The 15,140-nt window shown below is 36.9% G+C and overlaps 1 protein-coding gene across 1 annotated transcript; it reads right to left on the bottom strand.

The window, feature by feature from the left end:
* Window positions 1–290: 290 nt before the first annotated feature.
* LOC141759125 (ATP-dependent RNA helicase DHX8-like) lies at window positions 291–14,550 on the bottom strand. Its single transcript, XM_074621125.1, has 24 exons — window positions 14,397–14,550; window positions 14,194–14,279; window positions 14,046–14,112; window positions 12,569–12,660; window positions 12,343–12,449; window positions 11,344–11,667; window positions 10,350–10,494; window positions 9,896–10,087; window positions 9,717–9,804; window positions 9,530–9,627; window positions 8,939–9,086; window positions 8,104–8,285; window positions 6,677–6,871; window positions 6,395–6,580; window positions 6,082–6,292; window positions 5,537–5,718; window positions 4,651–4,791; window positions 4,365–4,520; window positions 3,411–3,548; window positions 3,094–3,222; window positions 2,475–2,671; window positions 2,086–2,265; window positions 1,415–1,669; window positions 291–620 (listed from the first exon to the last, which is right to left on the bottom strand). The coding sequence occupies exons 1-23, from the start codon at window positions 14,497–14,499 to the stop codon at window positions 1,450–1,452; spliced, it is 3,567 nt and encodes a 1,188-aa protein (XP_074477226.1). The 5' UTR covers window positions 14,500–14,550; the 3' UTR covers window positions 291–620; window positions 1,415–1,449.
* Window positions 14,551–15,140: the final 590 nt, after the last annotated feature.

The following is a 15,140-nucleotide window of genomic DNA, read 5'->3' as shown; positions in this document are numbered from 1 at the left end:
GTATGTCGAAAAAGTCATATCGAGTATGTCGAAAAAGTTCATTAAAAAAAAGTCATAGTATAGTATCGCAAAAAAGTATAGTGTCGCAAAAAGTCATTTAAAAAAAAAAAAAAAAAGTCATAGTATTTTGGACATACTGTGGTGTGACTTTTTTTCCGACATTCTATACTATGATTTTTTTTTTACATACTATACTATGAATTATTGCATTTCTTTCGACACTAATAGTAAAGTATGATGAAAAAAAGTCAGTTTAGTATGTAGAAAAGGTTATATGAAGGTCATAGTAAAGTAATGATAATACATTTTATTGAGAGCTTTTTTATAATACTCAATTATACTGTACAAGTCAAAATTATCATATAAAAATAGCTCACTAAAGATATACATCAACAATCACACATTAAAAGCAGTTAAAAATAGGTGCGTTTTAATTTTTGATTCAAATGTCGACAGATTGGTGCAGTCTCTGATGTGACAGGGGAGTGAGTTCCAGAGGGAGGGGGCAGCGATGGAGAATGGTCTGTCACCACTGGTCCGGTTCCTGGTCCTGTGTGGTGGAGATAGGAGGTTGGCGACAGAGGATGGTGGTGGATTTGGTCGGTGAGGTAAGAGGGTACCTGGTTATATAGGGCAAAACAAATAATTATTGTTCAAAAAATGTATTGTCAGTGTATAACTGTTAAAATGTTTTCAAAACAGTTTTAAAAAATTGATAGTATTATGTAAAAAAAAAAATAATATTGTAGTATGTTGAAAAAAATGCAATAAAAGTCATAGTAGTATGTTGAAAAAGAAAAAAAAGTCATAGTATAGTATGTTGAAGTCATAAAGTCATAGTATGTCGAGAAAAAAATAAAAAGGCATATTATAGCATGTCGACAAAAAAGTTATAGTATATCAGTCGGAAAAAAAAAAAAGTCATAAATAGTCATAGTATAGCATGTCCAAAAAGGTCATAAAAGTCAGTACAGTATGTTGAAGTCATAAAAAAAAAAAAAATAGTCATAGTAGTATGTCGAAAAAATAAATAAAAAGTCATAAAATAATCATAGGATAGCATGTCAAAAAAATAAAGTCATAAATAGGTAGGTTGAAAAAAATAAAAAAAGTGATAGTATGTCCAAGTCATAAAATAGTCATAGAATAATGTTGAAAAAAAGCAAAAATGTCATAGTAGTATGTCAAGAAAAAAAAAAAGTAATATAGTATGTCCAAAAGAAATGTAAGTAAGTCATAGTATGTAAAAAGAATTATGCCAAAAAGTCATAGCATAGTCTGTCGAAAAAAATAAAAATAAATTCGTAGTATAGTATGTCGAATAGTCATTTAAAAGGTCTTAGTATAGTATTTTGTAAAAAAGTCATAAGGTCAAAAAATCCTAAAAAAAAATGTATAGTATTTGTATGTTTACCTATCTGTTATAAAAGCATGAAGCACAAGAGATCCTCAGCGTCGTCTGAAGGCGCGGGAGATTCTCCAGGCGTTTGGTTCCTCGTAGCGGTTGTAGAGCGGTTCCAGTTTCTGTTGCCTCTTCACCTTGCTGAGACGTGTGGGGTCGCCGACTCTGTAGAAGGCCGGTGCAAACTCCACCAGCCAGCGAGGGTCGATGGTGGTCACCTCTCGCATGTACTCCTTGGTGGTCAGCACCAACTCGTGGTACACAAGCCTGCAGGACAAAAATACAGTTAATAGGGCTGCAACTAATTAAATTAAAAGCTGAAACCATTCAAGTGAATTTAATTTAATTAATCACAAATCACCAATTTGCCTCAGGGGGCTTTACAATCTGTACAGGATACGACACCCTCTGTTCTTTATTGTACGACCCTCTGATCGGATAATATCCAAACATTTGGTGGTTCCAGCTTCTTAAATGTGATGAGTTTAAGCTTTTTTTGACCTACATGGTGCTGAATATCTTTGGGTTTTGTATGGTTGGTGAAACAAGCAATTTGAAGATGCTGCCTTGGGCTCTAGGAAACTGTCACGGACATTAAAATCTTGCCAACAATTATATTTACATGCACAAAATCTTGCCCTTATTCTTCCCTGCAGTGTTACAGCAGTACAATGAGGACTCACCATTCTGGCTGGCGGTTGAAGAGCGTGCTGGAGGGGTGGAGGTAAACCACCTGCTGGTCAATCAGGGTACGGTACCCATCATGGGGATGCTTCCTGGCAGAGTTCCTGAAGTAACCGCTGCAGATAGCTTTCTGGACCCGCACTGTAGCTTTTCCACAAGATACCACGTCCAACTTGTGTCTGAGGAATATTTAATGTTCAAATTGTAGTTTTTTCACAAGACATTATTGAGTTAAGAGTGAGTTTAAATACTGTGTGACTATTTTTCTCCATGTCCAGCATACATTTAAACACATTGCTGCATATTTGTATTCATCAACTACCATGATTATGTCTACAGTCATTTCTCCATTCCACAACAGTAAGGTTGAAACACTAGCGGAGGCTACCTGTCCATGATGCTCAGCATCTGCTTGCGGATGTCCTGAGCTCTCTTTAAGGAGCGAGCCTGGATGAAGTTCTCGAAGCACCAGGGGTTGGAGAACTTGTTGTTCTTCCAGGAGTTGTAGACGGCCAGCAGGGTCAGGTGGTCTCCCTCCGGCTGGAAGAACTTTGTCTTCCTCTGGTCAGCCTGGGCCTGTTTGTCCTGAAAACGGAAGGGTTGAATTTAGTGTTTTGTGACAAAGTGTTTAGTCTGGAGATGCACCGATTACCATTTCCGATTTTTTAAGAGTCTGACCTGCCGATTCCATCTTCTTTCTAAGAACTATAATTTACAGTAAGGCTCCAGACGAACCTTTTTCATTACCATCCTGAAAGATAATTTCAATCGTCCCAAAGTCAGAGTAAACCGTCAAAATCTAAATGTTATCTTTTTACTTTGTTATTGTCATCTATAGTGGTTATTTACATAAATATTCAAATGATTAGGAAATGCATGTTGCTGCCTCGAAAAACATGCTTTAAGTTTGTTTTATCATTAAAGATTTGGAGGAAAAAAAACAAATTGTCTGTGTAATTTATAGAAGTAAGTCTAATGTGGTCAATATGACTTGTGTGTATTCAAACCTTTGGTCTGTAAAAGATGTTCTGCACAGACAGCATCGACACGATGGTGAGCATCTCTTCACTGCAGCCCAGATGGACGGACATGATCAACATCTTACACAACATCGGCTCCAGAGGAAACTCAGCCATCTGAACCACAGAGACGGGGGTAAATCAAATACAGTCAGTATGCATGATGTACAGTAGAGAATGCAGACAGTGGACAAACCTCTTCTGGTCATTCATGCGCTTCTTGCACAGATTATATGCATAAATAAATTTGTATCATCAGTTATAATACAACAATCTGAGTACATGCGGTAGATTTTCCTCCTCACCCTTCTTCCCAGCCGTGTGAGTAAGCCTTCATCATCCAGAGCTCCCAGCGTGTAGAGCTGCTCCATGGCTATGATCAGAGTCTCCATGGGAGGAGCGTCCATGAAGTCGAACGCCAGGAGGTCATTAATACCCATGGCCTGGGAAATTAAAAAAATAAATAAATAAATTACACTGACAATAATAGTAATGTCTGAAAGCAGGGCTTTCAATCGATTAAAATAGTAATCGCACATTTATCTGTTCAAAATGTACCTTGAAGGGAGATTTGTCAAGTATTTAATACTCATCAACATGGGAGTGGACAAATATGCTGATTAATGCACATTTATGAATATATTTATCATTGGAAATCAATTAACAACACAAAACGATGACAGATATTGTCCAGAAACCCTCACAGGTACTGCATTTAGCATAAAACATATGCTCAAATCATAACCAGGCAACAACAGCTGTCAGTGTGTCAGTGTGCTGACTTGACTGACTTGCCCCAAACTGCATGTGATTATCATAAAGTGGGCATGTCTGTAAAGGGGAGACTCGTGGGTACCCATAGAACCCATTTACATTCACATATCTGGAGGTCAGAGGTCAAGGGACCCCTTTGAAAATGGCCATGCCAGTTTTTCTTCGCAAAAATGTAGCGCGTCTTTAGAGCGTTATTTAGCCTCCTCCGCGACAGGCTAGTATGACATGGTTGGTACCAATGGATTCCTTAGGTTTTCTAGTTTCATATGATACCAGTATCTTCACTCTAGCAAGTTGTGTTAATGCGTTAAAGAAATTAGTGGCGTTAAAACTAATTTGCGTTAACGTGTTATTATTGCGTTAACTTTGACAGCCCTACCTGAAAGAAAATAATAATAACTGGGCAACAAAGTCATGATATAGTGATATAGTTATACAGATGGGAACTGATTCATGTTAAGTGTTAGAAGAAGTCAGTGCGTTACCTTCAGGGACAGCACAGTGCTGGCCAAGCTGGTTCTCTGGATCTCAGGCACGTTGGTCGTCAGCATCTCGTCTCTGTAGGCTCTCTCCGTGTAGAGCCGGTAACATTTCCCTGGACCCGTCCTGCCGCCTCGACCCGACCTCTGCTTGGCCTGGGCCTGAAAACACATCAGGGAGTTTGTGTTAAAGAGATATCAAATCATTACCAGTGATGCTTTTTATCAACATACGATTAAAAACCAAGTAGGACAAATGTAAAATGTTATGGTTGTGTTAAAACGGACGGACCTGTGAGATGGGAGTCACCACCAGCTGGTCGATGCCCGTCTTGGAATTATACACGATCTGTTTAACGAAGCCGGGGTCGACCACGTAGTAGATTCCATCGATAGTGAGAGACGTCTCAGCGATGTTTGTGGCAATGATGACCTGGTGGGAAACAAAGAAAAGTGAGAGGATCATTATTTACTCTTTAAGGTGTAGGATTTGTTCTGTGCTGAACTTTATATACTAATTTAATGCCACCAAAAGATAAATATATTCAAATTAGATCAAAGAATGGCATGAAAATAGTAGGCCTGTGTTTTCAAACATTTTATAGGCTACTTTTTACTCATTGCATGAAATAGTATTCATAATTACACGTTTTCTTATAGACACTAGATTCTTTGCATACATTTCTGTCACCTTAGTGTCCTCTTTTAAAAACTATTTTTTATAAAAATGGCTTTTAATTGGAGTTTTTCTTTTTGTTTTATGCTTTTATTCAAGATTTTCGTTCATTGTCTTTTGTTTGTTTCTATTTATTGGCTGCATTGAACTTTCTAATTCGTAACTGCACTGTGTACTTTCTGTTTTTATGTCTGTGAAACACTGTGAACTTGTTTTTGATAAGTGCTATTTAAAGTTTATAATTATGATGTTCATTCTATGCCCATTATCACTAAGAGTGCAATCACAACCAATCACACCTTTTTAAAAGAATGTGTCACACCCAGCCACGGGGTCAACCACACCTCCTCACGAAGGTAGAACTTTGTGTCTCTTCCTTGCCTAGAGTTACTCTGGGAAGTTTCCTAAATAACTCCTAAGCTAGGACTCCTTGTTAGAAATGATTAGGCTAAGAAAGGAGCTCTCTGAGTATTCTCTGACTGTTTGTGATTACGGCCCGTACCTTTCTGCTGCCGAGAGGTGCCGGGTCAAAGATCCTGGTCTGCATCTCGCTGGGCAGGGCGGAGTAAACTGGCAGGATAATCAGGTCAGGAACAGCCGGTCCCAGTGACTTCATTCTCTCGTACAGGATCTCACAAGCGGTGTCGATCTCTTCCTGTCCAGTCAGAAACACCAGGACGTCACCTGGACAGAGAACAGAGAGAAAAGGAAGATTTTAGGTTATAATATATTAGGTTTCATATATACAAAACAACACAAGTATAACACACCCTCTAATACCCGTGATTATTGTCTTTAAGAGGTTGTAGCCAACTGTATTCATGTGTGATGATGTTAGACCCCATAGTAGCCATTTCATTGTAGTGAGACCATTTTTTAAAAAACTTGACCTCACTGTATAAAATGACCTGTGGTGACCTCTAGGATAATCTATCTCCCCATAAACAAAGATAAAACAGGTCTAAGTGGGTATCTTGGGGTTAAAATAATCATCACTTGTCCCTGGGACTTTAAATTCAGGATAAGGAAACCTGTTTCTAACCGTACCTGGAGGCTCGCACAGATGAATCTGCATTACAGTGATGAGGCTGGCATCCAGGTAGTCCGTCTCAGGCTCTTTGGTGTAGAGAACCTCCACTGGGAAAGTTCTTCCTGGGATGGTGAAGATGGGCGCTTCAAAGAAATACTGGGAGAACTTGACAGCATCCAGTGTAGCGGAGGACACGATCAGCTTCATATCTTTGCGTTTCTGTATCGTCTAAAAGAGACAGAGGAAGTTATTGTATGAGAAACAGCATTGTTGGTATGATTTATTATTCTTTAAAAACATTATATGGTTTGCAGAATATAAAAAAAATACCTTCTTGAGAAGTCCAAAGAGCACATCGGTGTGGATCGTTCTCTCATGGGCCTCGTCCAGCATAATGAGGGAATACAGACTCATGTCTGGGTCCAGCAGACACTCCCTCTGCAGCATACCATGGGTCATGTACTTGATTACCGTCTCTGTACTGGTGCAGTCCTCAAATCGGATGGTGTAACCCACCTAGAGTGAAGGTAAAAAAAGAAATGCTAAATACTACAGGAGAGAGGAAAAGCTCTCACTAAGAATTTCTAGTTCAGGTTAAGAAGAATCACTCACCTCTTGTCCCAGACGGCAACCGTACTCCTCAGAGACTCTCTTGGCCACTGACATGGCGGCCACACGACGGGGCTGCGTACAGCCGATCTTCCCCCGGGTGGTGTAGCCCGCCTCCGCCAGGTACTGAGTGATCTGCGTGGTCTTACCGGACCCAGTTTCTCCAACAACAATCAAGATCTGGTTATCGTGGACAGCCTGCGAAGAGAAACAAATCATTGGTGTTAAGTAAATATTGTTAAGGTGTTAAAAAAAAAATATCAAAGTGTGTTACAGTTTTTTGTAACCGCCAACATCCTTTTGTCTAATCTGCAGCCACATTCTCAAAACTCTAAACACAATTAGCACAACATCCGTCTGTTGTGAACCGTACCATTAACACAATTCATATTGTATTTACAGTTAATTAACATGTTTCTAAAATTCTGAAAAATGTCTGAAAAAAATTCTGAAAAAATGTCCGAAAAAAAAGTCTAAAAAAAAGGTCTGAAAAAAGTTTTAAAAAAAAGTCTGAAAAGAAAATCTGAAAAAATGTCCGAAAAAAAATTCTGAAAAAAAAGATCTGAAAATGTCCGAAAAAAAATGTCTGAAAAAGAATGTCCGAAAAATGTCTGAAAAAATGTCTGAAAAACTGTCCGAAAAAAAAGATCTGAAAATGTCCGAAAAAAGATCTGACAAATGTCTGAAAAAAAGTCTAAAAAAAAGATCTGAAAAAATATCCGAAAAAAAGTCTGAAAAAAATGTCTGAAAAATGTCTGAAAAAAAAAGATCTGAAAAAAAGTCCGAAAATAAAGTCTGAAAAAAAGGTCTAAAAAAAAAAAAAGGTCTGAAAAAGGTCTGAAAAAATGTCCGAAAAAAAAGATCTGAAAAAAATGTCTGAAAAATGTCCGAAAAAAAAGATCTGAAAAATGTCTGAAAAATGTCCGAAAAAAAATTCTGAAAAAAATATCTAAAAGAAGTCTGAAAAAAAAATATCAGAAAAAAGTCTGAAAAAATGTCCGAAAAAAAATATCTGAAAAATGTCAGAAAAAAAAGTCTGAAAAAAAGATAACGCATCCCTAGCGTTTCTATCCAAGGTGTGAGAGACGATAGGTAAGATGTGATGTGGACAAGAACATGAGGACAAATGCTGAAGATCGTACAGATTAAAAGAAGCAGCAGAAGAGAATGGAGACCTTTAGATGCTGCTGCGGTGTGTATTGATATGTTTGTGCATGCTGCAAATATAGGTACTGATTTTAATAATTATTATTCAGTGTGTTGTATCTTCCATCTTATTTCCCCTGTTTTTATGTTTATTTTCTCTTATTGTAAAGCATTTTGTGCTGCATTTCTTGTTTGAAAATTGCTACACAAATAGTCTATTATTATTATTCAGTTTTCCTATCATTTCCTATAAATCTTAGTGTCTATCTCAACACCGATCGTACCTGAACAAGCTGTTCCTTAAGCTTGAAGATCGGCAGACTCTCTCTCTGCTGCAGGATGGACAGTTCGGTCTTCTGGCCATACGACGCCTGGTTCCCTCCGAAGGCGTATCTTTTCCACGCTGGAAGATCGAGAGGCATAGCGCCGAGGCCTCTCATGTTGGCAGCAATCTGCCTTCCTTCATCTGTACAGGAGAGGAACAGGGACTAATGTTAAGTTCCGGCAAGATCCTACTATTTTGTTTAATCAAGATGAACTGCGATGATAATGAACTTCCTAACAAGCTCTTTCTGTATTAAACTATGAGTCAGAGGTAGTGACCCGGGCTGGAGGAACTTGTAAAGCCTCCGATGTCCCCTGAGGCTGCGGAAGACAGAGTCACAGTGCATTATGACTCTGTGTGTGCCAGCGTAACCTCATGGGGAAGCTAGATAATCATCTCCAGCTACGCTGCGGTAACAATGTAACTGAGGAATAGGCCTGGCACAAGACAGATGGTTAAATCTCATTTTCTAAATTTTAAATCTCCGACACAACATAGATTGATTTTGTTCTTTAATTAATTTCCGGTTTTCCTGGGCTGTGTCGGGGCCGGGATCTTACTACAGCGGCCTGGGTTCGAGTCTGACCCGTGGCCCTTTGCTGCATGTTGTCCCCTCTCTCGCCCCTTTCCAGTCTATCTGTCCTTTCTACCAAATAAAGGCAAAAACAGCCAAAAAATAATCTTTAAAAAAATAATAATAATAATTTCCGGTTAAAAGTTGTTCCACTGATGCTTGAAAATCAAAGTCAGAGCTGCGCACATTTAAATCTAAAATGTGTAGTCCAGGTCCTTACAATCAGGCATGGGGTCTATCCAGTTCTTGTGGAGGCCGGTAGGGATGGAGTCCAGCTCTGCAGATCGAGCCGCCTGCTTCAGCTCTCTCCTCTCTTTAGAGAGAGCGCTCTGCATCATGGCTGCTTGGGAGAGGGAGCCATCTGGATTCTGATGGACAGAATGAAAACAGTTGATGATGGTATGATGATGATAGAGAAATGCATTTTATCAAACTGCATCAGTATTTACAGCACAAACATACAAATCCAAATGTAATCTATTTTAAATAAATGAAGATTAATGAGTACTAGGGCTGTCAAAGTTAATGTGATAACGCATTAACGCAAATTCATTTTAACACCACTAATTTCTTTAACGCATTAACACAACCTTCAATTTTTAGGCTGTAGCGGGCTCAGCTTTAAAGCTAGAAGGACGGTGAAGGAGGCTAAATAACGTGTTTAATGTAAAACACATGCACACAAAGAACGTGAGTGTCTGAGTGAGTTACGAGTTCAATTCCATGACATTTTATTAAGATAAATACTCAGTAAGATCTGCATAGATCTGCCCACACCACAAACAACAACACTGGATATATATATTCCTACCTTTACTATTTTGACAGGGCTCATGTTGGTGCTCCATTTAGTCTGTCCCCTCAGGAATGGAGGTTCCTCTTCGACCAGATCAATCTCCAATTCTTGATCTGTGGAGGGAATCGTTACAGAAGAGACATTATCGTACTGTTTAACTTTTATTTAGCAAAAAACGTGAGAATAAAGCGTTGAGGTTTACCTTCCTCGTCATCTATTTTGGGAAGGATTCCCGTCTCCTCGTCAAACTCTGGGAACTCTTCTTTAGCGAGTACGTTGGCTGCAATCATCTGAACAGGATAAAAGTATTTTTTAACTGGATGGTTAAAAAACAGACAAGGAAGACAGAATCTGTTTTACATGAATGTGTTTGATGAGTACCTGTTTAATTTCCCATTTTTCCAGGTCCGTTATCTTGGCGAGTCGTTTGCGTTCTGATGGGTTTTCCTCTAGTTCCGGCATGATGGCTTCAACGGGGCGGTCGGGGTTCCTCATGGCTTCGTCTCCGAACCCAGTGTCCAGGTTTCTTCTCCGGTTGGGATTCAGGTCCTCCCCCGTCATCTGGTCCACATCCTGGCAACATTTATTTATTTATGGCGACCATTTATTTCTAGCCAACACTCGAGAAACCAGTTATTATATTGGATGCAAGTCAAACCTGTTTTTGCAGATAAATGTATGACTATGGCCCGGCTAGGTTAACAAATGTTATGCATTGTAACCACATTATCTGCACTCATCGTATTGTCTGACTGTTTCCAAGGGGATTCCTCTCGATTCCTTACGGTGAAATGTACAAACCGACTTTTCTTCTGATCTGTTATACATGACTCACCTTCATGCTAAGGCTGGCTTTGGTTCCGGTGAATGACAGCACTTTGACCTTCACCTTTTGGCCTTTGGTGACCACGTCAGCCATGTTGGCTATACGTCCTTCTTTGCGCAACTCTGAGATGTGCACCAGGCCCTCCCAGCGCTTCCTGCAGATAATAACAGTTAAACACTACAGGTCAGGGTCAGGGTGCAAACACCAAAAGAACATTACAGGTGGATGCTCGCGAAAACAAATCTAAATGCAACATAACATGCAATCTAGTGGATGTTTTTGTTTTGTTAACTTAAGTGTTTTATGGTACCACGAGGGCACATTTCTCTTTGCCCACCAGAGAGAAAAAAAAAAAAAAACAATCTGAAAATGTTTTAATTTATTTGAAATGTAAGTAGTAGAGTAAATAAAAAATGCAGAAATATAACGATAAATTAATAAAAGAATTAAAAAAGTAAATAAAAAATTTGGAAATATAAAGATAAATAAATGAAATAAAGTAAATAAAAATCTGGAAACATAAAGATAAATAAATAAAAGAATAAATACATGTAGAAACATAAAATAAATAAAAGAATAACCAAATTAAAAAAGTGGAAATATAAAGAGAAATGAATAAATGAAAAAATGTGGAAATATAAACTGGAATAAAAATATGTAGAAATATAAAGACAAATAAAATATGAAATAATTATAATCATTTTTGTTATTTTCACATTTCTGTATATATTTATATATTTTTAAAATATGCATTTATTTTTTGCATATAAATTCATTTATTTTTTCTTTACATTTTTTATAATGTATTTATTTTTATGTTATATATATATTTCCTTCCTTCCCTGATTCTATGTATTCCTTTATTTATTTCTCTTTATATTTCCACACTTATTTTCTACTTATTATTTTACAGATTTATTCTATATTATGGCACTCCTATGACTCTATACTCTCTCACTGTCTTGGTGTTCATGGCTGTAAAGACAACATTTCTCTGACTGACCTGAGGCCGTCTAGCTGCACAAAACAGCCAAACTGCATAATACTGCTGATTTTGCCGATGTAGATGTCGCCCACAACAGGCTCTTCTGGCGGAGGACGATCCACGAGTCTATCACGGCAGCGGTCAGCGTCTCTGTCGTCTGTCTTGTTGTTCTCATCGTCTCTGCGAGGGCTCGGCGGATGGTCACTCCAGCGAGACACCCGTTTCCTTTTGCGCGGGGGGTTTGTTTCTCCGTCACGCTCTCTTGATCTGGAGCGACTTCGCTGACGTCCGATTTGTCTGTCTGTGTCTCGACTTCTGTCACTGTGCAAATTCCTGTCTGACCTGAGGAGCAGATGAGAAAAAGACAAGAACAATTTTTACTCCAAAAACATATTCAATTTCAAAATATATCATAAGCATACATTGGTCTCCTGTTTTATTAGCTTCTTTTCCAAATGGCAGGTATCTATGAAGTCATAGGAGCACCACAATATAAAATAAATCTGTAAAAGAAAATAAATGTGGAAATATAAAGAGAAATAATTAAAAAAATTAAATAGAATCGTGGCAGGAAGGAAATATATATAAAATAAAAATACATAAAAACTTTTTTTAAATACAGAAAAATAGAATCATTCATATGCTAAAAAATATACAATTTGTAAAAATAGATAAAATAAATATATATATATATATACAGAACAAATTAACAAATAAATGAAAATGATTATTTTATTTGTCTATATAATTTCCACATATATTCTTTTATTTCAGTTTATATTTACATTATTTATTTACTTATTTATTCTTTTCTTTATGTTTCTACATTTCTTTATTATTTTATTCGTTTCACTTTATATTTCCACATTTTTTTATTTACTTATTTATTCTTTGAATTATTCCTCTTTATATTTCCACATTTATTTTCTTAATTCTCTTACAGATTTATTCTTTTTATGGCACTCCTATGACTCCACAGGTATCTACTCTACAAAACTCAAAGTACTTTTTAATTACCTATTATCAGAGCTTGTTCCACAGAAGTTAGGCATAAGCATCTCCAGCTCCTTCATAGCTGCCGCTGCAACCTGCTCATCATCTTTATCCGTGTGGTTTGGTAGAATCTGATGGAGAGGTAATAATTAGTGACAACAGCTCCATAAATACTATAAACTTTACCTACTGACAAAGAGTTGTATATTATTTTAGAGGTTTGTGTCACGTGTTATAAAATGAGCCTTACAATCCACACAGGATCATCTGGTTTACATAAAGCAGGGTATTTCTCTATCAGCTTGTCATTCTCATTCCTCGGCCTGACCTCTTGTTGATGAGCTGTCAAACAAATCAGAGAAGATATAAGTTAACAGTAGACATATAAAAACATATAAACATAAGGTATTGTTATATAAAATATATGTAAAAGTCTCTGTACCTCCCTGTCGCTCAGAGAATTGATTTCAAAATACTCCTGCTGGTTTACAAAGCACTAAATGGTTTAGGGCCAAAATACATTTCTGATCTTCTGCTTTGTCCTGAACCATCCAGACCTCTCAGGTTCATCTGGATCAGGTCTGCTGACTGTCCCCAGAGTCACAACTAAACATGCAGAAGCAGCGTTCAGTTTTTATGCACCAAATATTTGGAACAAGCTCCCAGAAACCTGCAGGACCGCTCCAACTCTGAGTTCATTTAAATCAAAGCTTCAAACTGTCCTGTTTGCTGCTGCCTTTTATTAAACCAGATAATGATCTTATACTGCACTAGAGCTTTTACTCTTGTGTGTTATATTCTATTTTAGCTTCTATCCTATAGCTTTTATTTTTAGCTTGTTTTTATTTTCTAATCTTTAATGTTTTTATAACTGTTTTAATTATGTCTTAATGTTCTTTTGCACTTTGTCGCAATGTTCTTGAATGTTTATGTAAAGCACTTTGAATTGAATGAGAATAAAGTCGTAATATTATGAGAATAAAGTCATAATATTATAAAGTAGTCATTTTACGTGTTATTTGCTTTTTTTCTCGAAAAGTTATGACTTTATTCTCGTAATATTACGACTTTTTTCTCATAAAGTTATGACTTTATTCTCGCAATATTAAAAAAAAATTCTAGTAAAGTTATGACTTTATTCTCGTAATACTAGACTTTTTTTCTCTTTAAGTTATGACTATTCTCGCAATATTACGACTTTTTTTCTCGTAAAGTTATGACTTTATTCTCGCAATATTACGACCTTTTTTCTCGTAAAGTTATGACTTTATTCTCGCAATATTACAATTTTTTTCTTGGAAAGTTATGACTTTATTCCCGCAATATTACGACTTTTTTTTCTCGTAAAGTTATGACTTTATTCCCGCAATATTACGACTTTTTTTTCTCGTAAAGTTATGACTTTTTTCTCGTAATATTCCGACTTTTTTTCTAATAAAGTTATGACTTCATTCTCGCAATATTACGACTTTTTTCTCGTAATATTCCGACTTTTTCTAATAAAGTTATGACTTTATTCTCGCAATATTACGACTTTATTCTGTAAATCTCAGATGTTTTTTTCCCTCAATGTGGCCCTAATACTCCGTAGTACATTGTCTCTTTGGCCCTCACTGTATTAGACTTATATACTATATACTTAGACTATATCTGTGTTACCTTCATCACAATGATCACATGTTTTGTGGCTTTTTTTGTGCTCTACAAATAAAGCTGCCTTGCCTTACCTTTACTGGTAGATGGAGAGGGTCTCATGGTATGAATAAGTCTGAGTAGATTAGCAACAAAGGTATCCTGAAAAAAAGACATTTAAATGTAAATACAATGCAACAAACATGAAAATGAAGGAGTTTGTTTAGTTATCTTCACACTTACTGTAAAATCAGCTCCATTTTCACACAGAGTTGCTCTGAACTCCTCAAAAGTTGGGTGTTTTTCAGCCAAACTGATGATAAACTCAGCTGTAAAACATCAACCTGCTGAGTTACACTCTGATTGTTGACATTAGCACACCTGTTTGTTATTAAGCAATGACTCTGTAGAGGAGAAAACAACGCTGTCATGTAGAGGAACGTTACCCAGATCTTTCTCGCTGATCCCCAGATGATTCTCCAGCTCCGTGCACACTTTAGACACCAAAGATAAATACTCTAAACGTTTTATTTCGTCTAAAGCAGCCATTTCTCTCTGCTGTGTTATGATCTAACAGGAAGTGACTCTTCTTATTCTTCTGGCTCTAACGGAAGTGTTGCAGTGCTGCTGCTGCCCTCTACCGGCCAACAGGCAGATAACAGCATGTACACATTACAAACCTTAGTATTACTATTTCATGCTACTTTATACTTCTACTGCACTACATACACGACAAAGGATGACAGTCTGCAGGACAGATAATAATACACTATACTCATTTTTAACAGTCTCTTCTGCACTATATTCACTTTCTTTAATAGTCCTGTATCACAGCTGTTACTCTGCACTATATTCACTTTAACAGTTTTCTTCATCTCCTTGTATTTGTATATCTGGTATATTTTATTGTACTTTGCACTACTAACCTTTTTACTGCCTTTTTACTAACATGTTTTGCACTATGGAACTGTGATGCTGGAAACTTGAATTTCCCTCGGGATTAATAAAGTTACTATCTATCTATCTATATATCTATATATCTATTTATTTGATCAGTTACTAGTTACTTTGCAGATTTAGATTATTAATACAAAATACAAACCAACTATAAATAAATAAATAGTACCACCTTTATTAGTGATATTACACATTAATGCATCACTAATTAAAATCCAATAATATAATATCTA

The sequence above is a fragment of the Sebastes fasciatus genome, chromosome 20 (assembly GCF_043250625.1).
Source record: "Sebastes fasciatus isolate fSebFas1 chromosome 20, fSebFas1.pri, whole genome shotgun sequence".
In the NCBI taxonomy this organism is placed as follows: Eukaryota; Metazoa; Chordata; class Actinopteri; order Perciformes; family Sebastidae; genus Sebastes; species Sebastes fasciatus.
This window is presented reverse-complemented; position numbering and strand designations above follow the sequence as displayed.

What these genes read in the sequence shown, in the direction of transcription:
- LOC141759125 (XM_074621125.1), bottom strand. Translation starts at nt 14,499, where the DNA reads ATGGCTGCTTTAGACGAAATAAAACGTTTAGAGTATTTATCTTTGGTG. An exon ending in GATCAGCGAGAAAGATCTGG is followed by an intron (nt 14,280 to 14,396) that starts GTAACGTTCCTC and finishes GATGTTTTACAG; the next exon opens with CTGAGTTTATCATCAGTTTG. An exon ending in GGAACAAGCTCTGATAATAG is followed by an intron (nt 11,668 to 12,342) that starts GTAATTAAAAAG and finishes TCTGCTCCTCAG; the next exon opens with GTCAGACAGGAATTTGCACA.